The sequence below is a fragment of the Antechinus flavipes genome, chromosome 1 (assembly GCF_016432865.1).
Source record: "Antechinus flavipes isolate AdamAnt ecotype Samford, QLD, Australia chromosome 1, AdamAnt_v2, whole genome shotgun sequence".
Classification (NCBI taxonomy): domain Eukaryota; kingdom Metazoa; phylum Chordata; class Mammalia; order Dasyuromorphia; family Dasyuridae; genus Antechinus; species Antechinus flavipes.
The window spans coordinates 269,488,735-269,505,560 of NC_067398.1; the positions used below are offsets into that span (position 1 = coordinate 269,488,735).

Consider the following 16,826-nt stretch of genomic DNA (forward strand, 5'->3'; position numbering starts at 1 on the left):
ACCTTACACTCCTACCTCTTCCTAGAAGTCTCTGCCCATTCTTCCTGTGATGAATGATCTGCCCTTTTCTCCATAAATCCAAACTATCCCCTTCATCCTAAATTCCTTAAGTAATCATTACACTGTTCTCACTTGCCTCCTTGTTACCAACAACTCATCTTCTTCCTTCTCTTCTTATACTTTATACATCTTCAAACAATATTCTCCTATCACTGGACAATTAGTTCAATACTAACCTTGATAGAAGTTTCTAGGATAGACTGAAATATTGTTATGCAGAAAGCAATCCACTCAGTCCTGAGAGTTTTCTCCCCCAGCTTAAACCTTCTTTCCTTTAGCATTTCTTTATGGATATGTGTGGAAAATATTGATTCTCCCATTTCCTCATGTGATTAATTCAATACTGTCCTTTCACATCAAATTATTTATCACAAAGTCTATTGGCTCCCTCTGAGCTTCAGGATCAAATATAAAATCCTGTTTGGCTTTTAAGCCCTTTATAACCAGGCTGATTCTTACCTCTACAGCTTTAGCATACTTTTCTTGATTGCACACACTGTAGTCCAATGACACTGGCTCCCTTGTGATTCCTCACACAAGACACTCCCAGCTCCCAACTCTGAGCATTTTCACTGGTTGGCCCTCATGCTTGTAATTCTATCCCTCCATCTCCACCTCCTGGCTTCCCTTGTTTCCATCATGTCTCAACTTTAGCTAAAATATCACTGTGTACAAGAAGCCACTCCCAATCTCTCAATTCTAGTGTCTTTCTTCTGATGTTGTTGTTCAATCATTTTTTTTTCAGTTATGAAAAACTCTTCATGACCCCATTTGGGGTCACTAGAGTGGTTTGCTCTTTTCTTCTCCAGCTCTTTGACAGATGAGGAAACTGAGGCCGACAGTGTTAAATCACTTATCCAGAGTGACAAGTGTCTGGGGCCATGTTTTAACTCACAAAGAGTAGTCCTCCTGACTCCAAGCTCAGTACTCTGTCCACTGTGCCACCTCCTGTATATATTTTATTTATACATACTAGTTTTCATTTTATCTCCTTCATTAAAATGAGAGCTCCTTGAGAGTTAGAATTATTTTTTACCTTTCTTTGTATGCCCAGCACTAAGCACAGTGTCTGGCACACAGCAGGTTGCTTAAAAAATGCAAAGTGACTTGAATAGTACAATTGCTGAAATGCAATTTATAGGTTATGTCTAAATTTGTTGATATTTTTCCAGGTTTTATTTAATTTTATAAGAAATTCAAACTTCCTACTCAGGGCAAACATTTAGATCAGTTTTGAACTTACTAAATACATCTCCTCTGAATCATCCATCTTCATATTTCTCTTCCATCTCAAGCAGGTTTCATTTAGAACTGAAATGTTACTTATAATCTGCTTTACTGAAAGAACAAAAAAAAAGAGGAAGCAATTTATTCTCCACCAAAATACAAAGAAACAAAAACCCAAACATCACACAACACAACTATTCATAATTTTTTTTTTTGTCAAATAACTTTTCCAATCAGTTCTACAAGAACAAATTCAGATGCAGAGAATCATCTTTTAATTCAGTGTGAGTTTTGTCAGGAGAGATGAGCTGTTTGTTTAATTTTACTTTTGTAAGCTCATCTCACTAAAAGACTTCAAACTAAAAGCTATAGATAGCTTCTCAGGCTCTCTCATCAGTACAAGCTCCCACTAGAGAGAGTAAGAAGGTCCCAAACAATCCCTGATCCCTCAATTGAGAACGGCAATTGTATAGAGCAACATTAAATACAGAGAGGATTAAATTTAATTCAGCAAATACTTAATATATGCCTCCTAAGGGAAACTGTTCCCAAATACATGCTTATGACAGATTTCCTAGTTATTGGCATTGAACTTGAGGAACATTGCAAGATTATCTCTCAAAGCTAGGCCTTTTATTGGACTCATAAAGGCTTGGATATAGCCAAGCTTAGTCAAGAAGACCAGATTCAAATAGCAATCTTTGATACATACTGGTTGTGTAAACCTTGTTGTTTGTTATTCAGTGGTATCCAACTCTTTGTGACCCATACTAAACCAGGTCATTCTGTCCTCCACTATTTCCTGAAATTTTTATTCATTATTTCTATATTCATTACTTCCATAATATTATCTATCCACCTCATCCTTTGGTATCTCCTTTCCCTTTTGCCTTCAATCTTTTTCAACATCAGGGTCTTTTCCAAAGAGTCCCAGCTTTTCATTATATGGCCAAAGTATTTAAACTTCAGCTTCAGATTTAACCTTCCAGTGAAAAGACTGAATTAATTTAAATATCGACTGCAGGAATTTAACTTCTCATGACTACAGGCAAACTATATTATAAATCAAAGAACAACTTCTAATTTACTTTAATAGAGGGAGTTTCCAAACTTGGAATTCCCTGAAACAACAAAGTCACAAGGTTATAGCCAAAAAAGCCCAGGGTTTTTCATAGAACTATAACAATAACAAAGATACTACTGCCCTAAATCTTTTTCTGGCTAGGAGATTCTTCTTAATTATTGAGTAAGCCACCTAAAAGAGGGAACCAGATCTGATGGAGCTAGAAGTCAGAGCCAGTCCCTTAGCAACCTCGCTTCCTAGCTTAGTCATGGTACCATGTATCCTAAGTCCCCATTCCTATTCCACCCTTCTTCTCCTGAAACAGAAAGCTTGATTCATTATGGTATATGAGGCATTCCAGCTTGTCCCTCATTGGGAAACACATCCAATGGGTGGAGCAGTAGGGAACAGATGCACTACAAATAATGTCAAAACCCTTCCCTTCTTTTTTGGAGCAGTTCCAGCACAAACTCCCCAACAACAACTTAAAGGTTCCTGAAAAAACTCTGGGTCTCCCACCTTAACCCACTAGTTACTCCCTTTCCTAAGGAGCTCTGGCCCATGATTCACTTCATTATCTCCTCTCTAGCTACTTCCTCAGTCTCTTCACAAATCACCATCTGAATACCCTTTCTTCTCTAGTTATGGATCTGTGAACCATGATCAAATTAAATCCTCCCTTCTTCCTAAATGGGGTGTGTTAGCATATGCTAACATGGGCCCCCACTCAAAATCCCCAGTAACTTTCTGAACCAAAAAATTCTTTCCAGGGGAACTACTCCCCTGTATATGTTGTCTCTCTCTCTCTCAGAATGAAAGTGCCTGAAGAATGGGACTAGCTCTGCTTTTTAAATGTTTATCTCGAAAGCTTAGTCCTATGCTTGGCACTTAGTAAATGCTTAATAATGTTTTTGCTGTTTATTAATTCATACAGGCATATAGGCATATACATATATGTATATAACTCCCTGACTCTCAAACCAAGCTAAAATGTTCATCTCCTGAAACACTATTCCCTTCAAACTAATTCTCCAAGCATTCTGCCCTCTTTGTTCTCTGATTCCATACCAGCATATGTAACCAAATCTTTCTCTCTTTTTATAATTTTTTTTACCATTTCAATATTTTTTTATATTTTGAGCCCCAAATTCTCTCCCTTTATGATATCAATTATACATGTTAAGAGAGGCAAAACCTATTTCTATATCAGTTAAATTGCAACCAGACCATTCTCTACTGGCAACCATTGAGTCATACTCCAGTCAACTATACCCACCACTCACTAGACAGACCAGGATAGTCTTTAGATCCTTTCACTAAAATAATAATACTTTTCAAATTTGCAGATATTTATCACCCTTTGTGTCTTTGAGTTATACCCATTCTCCCTTTCTCCTTTCAGCTCTATAGCATCTAGACTCAAATTCCACTACAGACAATAGCTATGTGATCCTAGCAAATCATAACCTATCTGAGCTTCAGTTTTCCTTATCTTTAAAAAGCAGCTAATTATTGTACCCAAGCAGCTAAGTGGAGAGAGTGTTGGGCCTGGAGTCAAGAAAACTCATCTTCCTGAGTTCAAATCCAGCCTCAGACATTTATTAGCTGTGTGACCCTTGGCAAGTTATTTAACTTACTGTTTACCTCAGTCTCCTCATCTGCCAAATGAGCTGAAGAAGGAAATGACAAATCACTCCTATATCCTTGCCAAGAAAACCCCAAATGGAGTCACAGAGAATTGGATTCTACTGAAAAATTACTGAACAATCTATGAGGTAAAATGTTGTTAGTCTCATAGGCATTTTAAAGGGGAAAAATGATGCTAAATGAGGAAATCTGTGACCTTAGACTTAGTTTTGTTCCTGTACCTTTCCCCTGCCCTAGTCATTTACAAGGGAAACACATATCATGTTAGGATTGAGAAAAGAGACCCAAGAAAAAACCCAGAAAAGCTATGGCAGTTTCCAAGAAGAGTGACCTCTAAACTTATGTTAACTGATTTCAATTTTACAATCAGGAATTAAGTAGGGAACCAGCAGCTATACAAGATAAACAGGTAGCAAATTTTAGCAGAAACTAGAAACTGTGTCAACTATATATCTGGCAGAGACTGTATGACTGAAAGAAATCAAATTCTGATTGTATGTCTGACAGAGTTCAATTGGGGTTAAGTGACTTGCCCAGAGTCAGACAGCTAAGAAGTACTAAGTGTCTGAAGCCAGATTTGAACTCAGGTTCTCCTGACTTCAGGGCTGGTGCTCTATATATATAGCACCACCTAACAGTGCTATAAATATTAGCTACCTATTATCGTTCATTCCCCAAAGCTGAGATGAAATGCCACTTTCAAAGTTGCCTTCTATGATCATCTCAGTTATCATTTTACTTTTCTCCTCTCAAATTTTGTACCAATTCTAGGATATCATAACATTCTGCTTTGGGCTATTGCATACTAGTATATCATTCACCTCTCCTCTGTGCTCTGGGTCAGAACTGCGCAATGTTTGATTTTGTGTTACCTATAATAACGTCCTGCATACAGTAAGCATTGTAAATGAACAAATGAGCCAATGCAAGGAACAGCTGACAACAGATTGCCTGTACTCTAGTAATATGATACTTTACATAAAACTGGAATACTCTAATAAAGATGTGGGTTCAGTGTTTGAAAGCTAAAAAACCTTTTGTTCTTGACTTCCTTACTTCTGTTATTCACACATGACTGAATCCACTTGGCCAGGATGACATGGATAGACTGCTTCTTCCTCTCCCCACCCTCTCCCAGCAACAGCATTGCCAAACTAATTTCTGATACGGAAGTAGAGAGGAAAGCCCGGGTGTTTAAACTTGTTCTGCTCTTGTTCTGTTAAATTCAGAATGTTTCAAAAATTCATTAGGGAACAGTTTGGGCGCCTTTATGGGGGGGATGTGGGAGAATTAACTTCATGAGAAGCAAGCTTCAAACCTGCTTCTGAAAGCAGATGGGGTTATACAATGGCTAGTTTATTTAAACAATTTTTCCCATGTTAATACTTTATATGTCAAGTTTAAGTGTTTTCATCTGCTATAGGAATATACACTATCATAATCTTCTAAATATCAACACCGTGGGGAAAAGCCCTGATTGCCTTTCTCAAATTATAGCTCTACCTACCTCATAGAGATATTTTAAGAAAAGTATTTTATAAACATTAAAATCCTAATTAAAAATGAAAGGCAGCACCATTTGGTAGATAGGGAACTGGCTTTGGAATCAGAAATATCTATACATCTCTGTGACCAATTTCTTGAGACCCCAGGCAATTTTCTTGAAACTACAAGATGAGGTGATTACTTATGTGCCTGAGTGGAGGATAGATTCCACATGGAAGTTCTCCTACAATAAAAAAATCACATCTTCCCCTTGAAAAAGTTTGCTATTATTTCTCACATTGTCCATATGAACTAGGTCACCCACTCCATTTCCCTTCTTTTTATTTCTGGGTTACAAATGTGCTGATGTTAAACCAATTTGGCAGAGAAAGATGAAGCACTTCCCACAGGAGGTATGTTTGAAAATACAAGGAAAGTTCTGGGAGGTTGGCCTACTTTAGCCAACACATAATCACTTTTGGCAACCTCTCCCCAGTTAATCACTATCTCAGGAACACATAGGTCAAGTGTTTCCTCTCTTTCTTATCTCTGCAAGGTCAGCCATTTTCTAAGTGGCTCCTGGTAGATAATATGGAACACAATCTTATGCTCTGAGAATTTTCAATCCTCCCTGCCTCCAATAGCAATAAGAAATGAGGTCTTTACACAAGTGATTTCCACAACTGACCATCAAGTCATTGACCTTCACTGCAGAGGAAAAAACTGCCCTGGGGTTAGATAGGTAGCTAGTTAGCTCTGTCTTTAGGCTTGTATATAGTGATGCTGTAAATATTCTTAGGGTAATCATATGCTGTCTTTTATAATATCACCCTAAAGAGTGATTTCTTAGGGAAATAAGTTGAGGAAAGTAAAGAGGAATCTCAAGAAATAAAGGGAAATGTACCCAATGAAAGAGAAACCAGGCAAGCAAAATGTTCATACACACACATAGAAAAGTCTGTCTGTCTGTCTGTCTGTCTGTCTGTCTGTCTGTCTCTCTCTCTCTCTCTCTCTCTCTCTCTCTCTCTCTCTCTCTTTGTGTGTGTGTGTGTGTGTGTGTGTGTGTGTGTGTGTGTATGTGTATGTGTGAAAACTGCCCCCAGACTGACCCAGCTTCACTGAAACAACTTCCTGGTCACCTACATGCTTACAATTTCCTAGATATATTAGGGATTGGGTTCCCTTATCTTTATAGGTTTGTGAAAATCATATGAGTCACCATATCTTCACTGTATACTGCCTTATTAAGCAACCTTGTGGCGTCCATGGGGGCTGAATCCAGAGAATCAAAATGTCACTGTATTCTTGTTGCATATTCTTATTGTGGTGGGGGGAATAAACCTCTTTTTGGTTTTAACCACTGAATGACTTGCAAGTGCCCCATTTTTTCACAAAAATCAACCTGAATGAAGGTTATAACTAAGAGAATACAAGAATCAGAGTCATTCTTTTGATACCCAATTTCCTTCCAAATTCAGCCCAAGCTTTGCCTTCTACCATGAGGTCTTTCTTGATCTCTCCAGATATTACTGACTTCCCTAAACTCACCTTGTTTTCTTTTGTATACATATCTTTGAATGTAGTTATCTACATGGTGTCTCCTTGGACAGGATATAAGCTCCATGAAGGAAGGGACTACTTCTATTGTGTATAGTTTCTAGCACATAATAGGAACTTAATAAATACTTACTGAATGAAGAGGATCCAGCTGTTGAACTAACCAAAGGGGCAATTTCTTAGCTACTGTCTGCCAACAAAGTTATGCTCTAGGGAAATCAAGAAAGCAGAGTGTGTTGCTACCGTCTCCTATGCTATTTGATTCAATAAGCATTTATTAAATATCTTCTTGGTGCAAAATACTATGCTAGTCCCTTGGACAGAGGTTGTGGGAGGGAAATAAATATGTAATAACAAATAAAAGAATAATTAATACTTATATACCACCTACTATGTGCCAGGCACTGTGCTAAGCTATTCTCATTTCATCCAGCTAGTAAATCAAGAAGATCTGAGTTTAAATGTGAGTTCATATATTTCCTAGCTGTATAATTCTATGCATATCACTTACCTTCTCTGTCTGCCTCAGACTTTTCATCTATAAAATAGGGATGATAACAGCACCTACCTTTTAGGGTTGTTGTCAGGATCAAATGAAATAATAATTACAAAACACTTAGCATATTAAGGGCACTGCCTATCACATAGTAGACACTACAGAAATGTTAATATTGTTGTTATTATTATTATAGTGTTGCCTATAAGAAATATCTTCCTGATATTAAGTTTACTTATTCTTATAATTGTTTTTGGGAGATCAATCAACCAGTATGTGTCTAGCACTAGGCTATATCCTTGGGACCTAAATAAAAAAAGAATGATACAATGCCTATTCACATTGAGCTTACATTCTAAACAGGATATATGACAAATACATATAAATATAGATGCAGCATAAATATAAGGTGAATGAAATATATACTTGCACATAGATATACAAAGGAGTTAAATACAAAGTAGATTGAGAGAAGGCATTAGTAGTTGAGGGAAATTAGGAAAGTCTTCAGACCTATGATGCCTTAGCTTTGTCTTAAAGGCAAAGGACTATATGAGGCAGATGAAAGGAGAAAGTATGCTCCAGGAATGGGGGATGACCATTCAAAGGCACTGATACAGAAAATCCAATATTGTGACTGAGAACCAGAGAGAAGACTTTGCTGGATTGGTATTCAGGATGAGGAATAATGTTCAATGAGTCTAGAAAGATAGGTCAGCAGAGAGTAAGAGTGCTCATGTATTCATTCATTCAATAAGCAATATCAAGTACTTATGGATGCTATACAAATCTTAGCTATTATTATTATTGATAAATTCTTCTCCCTTCCCTTTCTAAACGACTAGTACAATGCTTTGCATCAATAGGATGTTTAATAAATGTTCAGATTATGTATTTTGCCAGACACTGGAGCAATCAAGACAAAAATTAATACAGTCCTTGTCCATAGAAGCTTATATTTATGATAAGGAATTTAATACTGGTTTGGATTTTTAAAAGATTTCTTCTCAATCCTTCACTGACTTGTTAAAACTGTTAACAGATGCCCTTGACCCTAGAAGGGGTTAAGCCCGAGATTGGGAAACTAAAAGTTAGGCACAGATACATTCAAAAGGGTTCAGGAATATTTCATCAAAGACTATGAGATCAAGTGTGCTCTCTCCTTTAAAGAAATGAAATTGAAGACTAAATTCAAAAGCAAATTCTATTTCCTTATAGAGGTGTCTACCAGATTTCTCATTCCCAACTCTCAAATGATTCCTGGTTAGAAAAATGATCTGAAATTCAGATTTACTTTTAGTTCAGAAAATCTCCATGCTTCTTTAGATATTTCCATGAATTATATGCTCAAGATGTACATTTTTTGTCAAACTGAAATTATGGAAATAACTATCATTTTTCCTATTATTATCAAAATAACTTGTTAACCATCATGTCATCATGTCTGTTCTAACTTCTCTCAGAAGCTCCATTTCAGAATCTCAGCATTTCAGGAAGTACAATTTTGGGAGCAAACAAATGAATCTCTATGTGAATTATAGATATTTCTAAATTATCTCTGTATGAATTATCTCTAAATCATAAAATTTTAGCATACATAAAAACCTCTTGGCAGTCACAGGGTTCCAGTCCTCTCGTTTTACTGATGAAAGGAGTGAGGTCTACAGAGATAAAGTGACTTAACCAATGCCAAACAGCTAGACTGTGTCATATCTGGGATGAATATTGTGTAAAGGATAGGGTGTTGAAAATTTGGATTCAAATCCCACCTCAGATCTTACTAGCTCTGGATACTGAGCAAATTAATCTCTTTGAACCTCAGTTTCTTCATCTTAAAAAATAGCATCTAAGGTCTCTCCCAGGTCTAAATCTATGTGATTCCATACACATTCCACTATACCACTCTGAACAATTTAGCCTCCTGTCATCAAATACACCAAAAAAGAAAGATGGCAACACCTACCTGATCTTGGTGTTGCTATGATGATATGTGCTGAATGTTTTGGAAATGCCATGGTGGTGATATTCACTGTATAATAAGTTCTTGGGTACAGATCTAAACACACCTCTGGAAATTTTTCTCTTGTAGTAAAGTTAAATGATGTCTCATGATAAAAATTACTTTGATACTGTCTTTGTCCCAGGACTTGAAACTGTTGTGAAATTGAAAGAATAAGGCAATGTTAAATTCTGCTTTATTCTAAATATCAAGAACTCAAGAAAAATGAAGATAAAGCAAGAAAAATATTTTTTCTTTTTTTCATACTCATTCAATTTTAGTTTTTTGTTGTTTAGTCATTTTCAGTCATGTCTAACTATTTTTTACCCCATTTGGGGTTTTCTTTTTTTTTTCTTTTAATTTTTTTCCCAATTACATGTAAAGATAGTTTTCAACATTCACTTTATAAGATTTTGATTTTCAATTTTTTTGCTTCTCTCCTTCTCCTCCCCTACCCCAAGACAATAAGCAATCTGATATGGGACCAACACGTACAATCATATTAAACATATTTCCACATTAGTTATATTGTGAAAGAAGAATCAGAACAAAAGCAGAAAATCATGAGAAATAAGAAACAAAAGTGAAAATAGTATGCTTTAATCTGCATTTCAACTCCATGGTTCCTTCTCTGAATATGGATAACATTTTCCATCATGAATCTTTTGGAATTGTCTTAGTGCATTGTATTGTGGAGGAGAGCTAAGCTTATCATAGTTGATCATCACACAGTGTTGCTAATACTGTACACAATGTTCTCCTAGTTCTGCTCACTTCACTCAGCATCTGTTCATGTAAATCTTTGCGGGTTTTTCTAAAATATTGCTGCTCATCAATTTTTGTAGAACAATAGTATTCCATTATATCTATATGCCACAATTTGTTCAGCTAGTCCCCAACTGATGGACATGCCCTCAATTTCCAATTTCCATCACAAAAAGAGCAATTACAAACATTTTTGTACAGGTGGACTTTTTTATGATCTCTTTGGGATACAGACTTAGGTAGTAGTATTGCTGGTTTAATGAACACAGTTTTATAGCTCTTTGGTAATAGTTAAGCATAGTTCTCCAGAATGGTTAATCAGTTCACAAATTTACCTTTTTCCCCCACATCCTCTCTCATTTGGAGTTTTCTTGGCAAAGATGCAAAATGATTTGCCATTTCTTTCTCCAGTTCATTTTAAAAATGAGGAAATTGAGGAAAACAGGATGAAGTAATTTGCCCAATGTCACACATTTAGTAAATATCTCAGACCAGATTTGAACTCAGGAAAATGTCTTCCTGCCTCCAGGCCCAGAATTCTACCCTATAACTACCTAGCAATTTATCTTTATCCTAGGCTTGTTGGGGAAAAAAACATCAGGACCTGAAAATATTTTCACCAACAAACAAGACTGGCTTCAGGACTACCAATAGGAAAACATAAGAAATTTATGAATGTGAATCAATGAAGAAGCATGTATTAAGCATACAGAATGGGCAAAATGATATGTTAAGCATTAGGGGTACAAACAATATAATTAGCATAGTCTTGGCTCTCCCAGAGCACTCATTCTAATGGAGGAGACAAGATAGATAGGAGATATCAGTCATAAAGCAGATGGAAAAGCCTAGTAATCCTTAGGATTTGGCAAAAAGGCAGATGACAATGCATCTTTTTTTATTGTAATTTCCATTAACAAAATTGCATCAGTTTCTGAAGTTGAACTTTTTCATGTAACAAGGCTTTTGGTGTTTAATATCCCACAGTGTTTGCTAATCCTTCCTTCCTCATTACCTGTTCTCTTTGTGCAAGTATAAGACAGAGGAAATCTTAAGAAATTGCTATCCACTCAATTCTCTCACACTTTAGCCTTGACTCCTGGTGATCAGACTGAACTGAGTTTCATCCTAACAAATTAGAAGGACAGCTTAGAAGATATTTTCAATTCTTCTAAAAGGCCCATCCTAAAGTTTAACTATGCTCAGATGCAAAGGATTTTATTCAGATGGCAAAGAAAATATCTTTCTTCTGGGAAGTATGTGGACTGATAGGATGAAAAAAACCGTGGCACTTTATGATACTCCTCAACAATCAATCAACAAATATTTATGAAGGGCTAATGTAAGCCATGCACTATGCTAATCATATACATATAATCTCTGTTTTCAGGAAACTGATGTTCTAACGTAAACCAAAAAAATAAGATAAAACCTTCCAGAAACTCCTACAAGAAATTTAAAATTCACACCAAAAACATGATAAACATGCCAAGGAGAGTTCAAATACAGTATGATATGATAATGATGATATGATAGGATAATTACATTAATAATTAGAGAATCAAAGAGAAAAATACTAAAATCATATTTGAAGTTGCACTAGAAATAATTCAAGAAATCTCAGGATATGAGTTACACAAAAGTAATTAAGTTAAAAGAAAAATTGACTTGAAAATTTTTTTAAATCTTTAAAGATATTAAAGGAAGCAGCCAAGTGATGAAGTACATACAGTCTAGACTTGGAGTTAGGAAGATCTGAGTTCAAAGACCTCAGACATCTACTAGCCTTGACCTTAGGCAAGTCACTTAATGTGCCTCAGTTTCCTTATACATAAAATGAAGAGTTTCAACTTTATGGTCTCCAAGACCATATTATAACATTAAAAAAAAGGTCTTGGTTTGAAATGATGACAAAACCTAATAAGGTGAAAAATAATAGAGAATTTTAAATATTAAAGGCTCTAACTAAAAAACAGGATTAACAATCATAGAAGGTGGGAAAACAATTGAAGGAGGTTGGGCAGGGAAGCCCAGAAAATAAAATCCATTAAGGGAAATAATTATAAACAATGCAAATGAAAATTATAGATGTGAAGGATAAATAAAGGAAAAAACCTCAGAATTGTTGAGCTCCCAGAAAATTTCCAAGAAGAAAAGAATCCAATCACTATATTTCAGGAAACTGCCTTTCCCAAATTCATAAAACTACTTTAAAAGTCATTTTCCTAACAACCCAACAAGGAAAAATGCAAAAGTCAAGTTTATATACAAACTTCAAAACTACAGTAAAGAAAAAAATCATTCAAAAAGCAAATAAAAAGAAAAATATAATAAAAATGTTAGGAAATATATATATATATATTTTTACAAAAATAAGAAGTTGGAACATAAAACATAAGATTTAAAACAAAGATATATGAGGACTGTCAATAAAACAAAGCAAAGCATATACCCACTTTTTCAAATACATATTGAATTGCCACCAAAATAATTATATTCTTGGGAGAAAAATTTAAAAGAATAGAAACTGTATTTATTTGGGGGGAGTTGTGACTTATTTTTTTAAAATAATATTTTAGTTTTCCAAATACATGCAAAGATAGCTTCCATCATTCACCTTTACAAAACCTCGTGTTCCAAATTTTTCTCCCTCCCCAAGACAGCAAGCAATCCATTATAGATTAAATATATGCAATCCTTCTAAATGTATTTCCATATTAGTCATGTTGTGTAAGAAAAATCAAGTCAAAAGGGGGGGAAAAACATGAGAAAGAAAAAAGAAACAAACTAACAACCAAAAGGTGAAAATACTATGATTTGATCCACATTCAGCTTCCACAGTTCTCTCTCCTGATGTGAATGTCACTCTTCATCTCAAGTCTACTGTAATTGCCTCGAATTACCCAATTGATGAAAAGAGCCAAGTTCATCACAGTTGATCATCATAAAACCTTGTTGTTATTATTTACAATAATCTCTTGATTCTGTTCCACTTCACTCAGCATCAGTTCATGAAAGTCTTTCCAGGCTTTTCTGAAATCAGCCTTCCCATCGTTTCTTATAGAACAATAATATTCCATTACATTCATATACCATAACATTCCCCAACTGATGGGCATTTATTGATTTCCAGTTCCTTGCCACTACAAAAATGGCTGCTACAAACATTTAAAAGACAATTTTAAATGCCATATTATCAAACTATAAAAAGACATGTATATAATGATAGTATAATTAAATGGTGATCATATTACTTTTTTGTTTGCTGCTTACTTGAAATTGTGTTCTTTAAAAACTGTAATTGAAATAATAAATTAAAAAGTGGAGATAGACAAAAGATAGTACTTACTCTTAAGGAACTCGCAATCCAATATAATAACATGTAAATGTAACGTTACAACATGTAAATAATTATATACAAAGAAGCTATCTGCAGAATAAATAGGAAATAATCAATTTAGAGAAGGTATCAGACTTAAGAGGAACTGGAACAGCCTTCCTGCAAAAGGTAGGATGGGCATTTGGGTGGCAGGTGGATACACAGCATTGGACCTGCTTTCTGAGCTCAATTCTGGCCCCAGATACTTACTATCTGTGTGACCCTGAACAAGTCACTTTCCCAATTATTTCAATTATCTCATATGTAAAATGAGCTTAAGAAAATGGTAAAGCAAACCAAAAACACAAAAAACAAAACCCAAATGGGGCTATGAAGAGTTAGGCAAGACTGAAAAAAAATTGACAGAACAACAAAAATAAAATCTCATAGATGCCATCAGAGATAAAGAGCTGCTTTTGGAAACAAGAAAGCCTTGGCTCAAGTATTACCTCTGTGCCCTGTGCCCCGGGCACATTTTACTTTTCAGTACTCTTGGGCAACTCTCAGACTATAAATGTACAATCAATGAAATCACCTATCTGGTCCACAAAGAAAAAGATGGAAAAGAGAGACAGAAGACTGTTTCCAAGATAGAGCATTATGGTATGTACCTCCAATCTTTTTATGAGGCTAAAATGGTTTTGAGCAGAGATAAGACCAAAAAAAAAAAAAAAGGATAGTCTCATCATCATTAATAAATATGATAATTATAAGGAACTTTGTATCATTAGTGTTGTCTATAAAATATGTTAATGAAAACATTAGAAAATAGTATGCAGTAATATATTTTAATAAGTATTATGTCCAAATAGGAGTTTTGCCAGAAATGTACAGATGATTCAATATGGGAAAACAATGAATACAATAAATTAAATGCAGGAACTTAAAGAATATGTGATTTCAACATTTTAATTCTCTCCTAATCAATTTTTCCAGGGTTTAGTAAATAAATATTAGAAAAATGTCTGAGGAACTGAAGTTAAGTGACTTGCCTAGTAACTTCTATTAACAGCAGAAGTCCCATTGAAACTCATGTTGTCTACTTTAGGCTGTCTCTCATAATAAAAAAAAAAAAAATTCATCCTATCAACAAGAAAAATCACATGATCAAGAAAAAATTATGCCACTATGCAAAGTAACCAAAAAAAGTGAATTTATGGACTACAGTTACCTATAAATAACAACAGCAGCAAAACTCTATAGAGCACAAAAATTGTCAGACGGGGAAACACAGCAAAAAAGATATTGCTTTGTTAAAGTAGGCATTTTTATTTTATTAAAATATTGTTTGATTTACAGTTTTATTTGGCATTTTATTCATTTTGTTTCTCACATGTTAAAAACAGAATTAAGTTTGTGATTTAAATTTTTTCCTATAAAAAATAAAAAAAATATAAGGATCTATTCTCCAAACAAATTTTCACAAAATTATAGACCAGAGAGAAAAGAAGGCAGAAAAATTTAGTCAGTTTCCATTATTTAGTCAATTTCATAGGATCAAAGATAAAGAATTAGAAGAAATCTTAAAGGTCATCAAATTAATTCCTTTACTTTGTCATTGAGAAGACTGAAACCCAAATAGGAAAAGTGTTAACTTTTTTTTTTTTTAAGTGTCATTCCAGTAGATAAATAGAAGTGGAGAATCAGGATTTGAATTCATAGCCTCTGATTTCAACTTCATTCCACTTCAGTTGTATCAAGCTCTCTCACTAGCTCTGAGCCCTTGGTAAATAATGATTTATATGCTTTATATATGTTATTTCATTTGAGGCAACTTAGTCTTTTTCTCTCCTGTCATCTTAATAACTCATCTTCTCCTCTTTAGGAATGATATTTCTGGGATTACCACAAAAACAACAACAACAACAACAGAAAAGTCTTTATGATTCCAATTTTTTTTGGAGATTTAATACCATAATTTTTGGTGTTTTGTCTAACTCTGATACTGTCAATGAGACATTTAATTTTTTTTAGATGAAAATTATTTCTGTTTTGAGAATATGTGGGAAATGTCATGACAGTGCAATACAATTTAATAGGTGTTTATCACAAAATGCTACATGCTAGGCACTGTGCTAGGAAGAAAGCAAGCATTTATTAAGCAACTACTATATGTCAGATACTATGTGAAGAATTTGGAAAATATTTCATTTGATCCTCATCACAAACCTAGAAGAGAAGTGCTATTATTATCCTCATTTTACATTGAGGAAACTGCGGCAGAGAGAAGTTAAATTCCTTATCCAGACTCACACAGCTACTAAGGCTGTAAGCTATTTCAAATTTAACTCAGGCCTTCCTGACTCCAATATGATGATCTATCTATTATACTATCTAACTGCCTCTGAGCCCTAGGGATACAAAATTAAGAGAACAACTCTGTCCCCAACCAGTTGATTTCCTGTTGACAAACCCTGAGATAATTAATAGGCATCCATATACTAAATTTGTATCAAGTCTTCAGGGGGATCCATTGCATGAAAGAAGGACCTAATCAAAAGACTGAGAATAATCTGATTTTTAACATATAACAGCCTTGCCCTCTAGTGGCCAAACAATGAAAAGTGCTCATCATCATAGCTGAGTTCTTAATGAAGCTATTCTTTAAGATTTGACTATAATACAAATTTAAGGAGAGAAGGAACTTTTAAAAATCATCTCATCTATCCCCCAAATTTTCCCAAACATAGGAACAGTTATGAATAATACACTTAAAGTCTTTCCAAACAAATGAAAATAAAGGTTATACCAGGAGATACCCAGCCAAAAGATTGCCTAGGAGTTATCTTTATGTGTCTGAAGGTCCTTTCCCTGGGGTCCAGTTGCCTCAATCTTATAATCCCCTAGAGGAGGGTTTCTTAATCTGGCTCCATGAAATTTTGAAAAAAAATATTTTGAACTAATATAATTGCTTCCTTTTTTAACCCCATGTATTTAATTTTATTTGTTAGAAAATATTATTCTACAAATGGGTCCATAGACTAAAGACTGCCAAAGGAATCCATGATACACCTCGTATCAAGACAATGTATAGAATAGAGTTTTAAAGACTTGCATTTAAAGTCAGTTCAGACATTTCCTAGCTGTGTTACACTGGATTTTAAGAGACTTGCTCATTTCACATGGCTGATATTTAACAAAGGTAGGA

The 16,826-nt window shown here is 34.8% G+C and overlaps 1 protein-coding gene across 1 annotated transcript in view; it reads right to left on the reverse strand.

Moving 5' to 3' along the window:
• SUSD1 (sushi domain containing 1) overlaps positions 1–16,826 on the reverse strand; it is a 283,693-nt gene that overhangs the window by 109,702 nt on the left and 157,165 nt on the right. Inside the window, 2 exon segments of the mRNA XM_051961204.1 lie at positions 1,304–1,398; positions 9,499–9,688. Of these exon segments, the coding sequence (XP_051817164.1) occupies positions 1,304–1,398; positions 9,499–9,688 (285 nt within the window).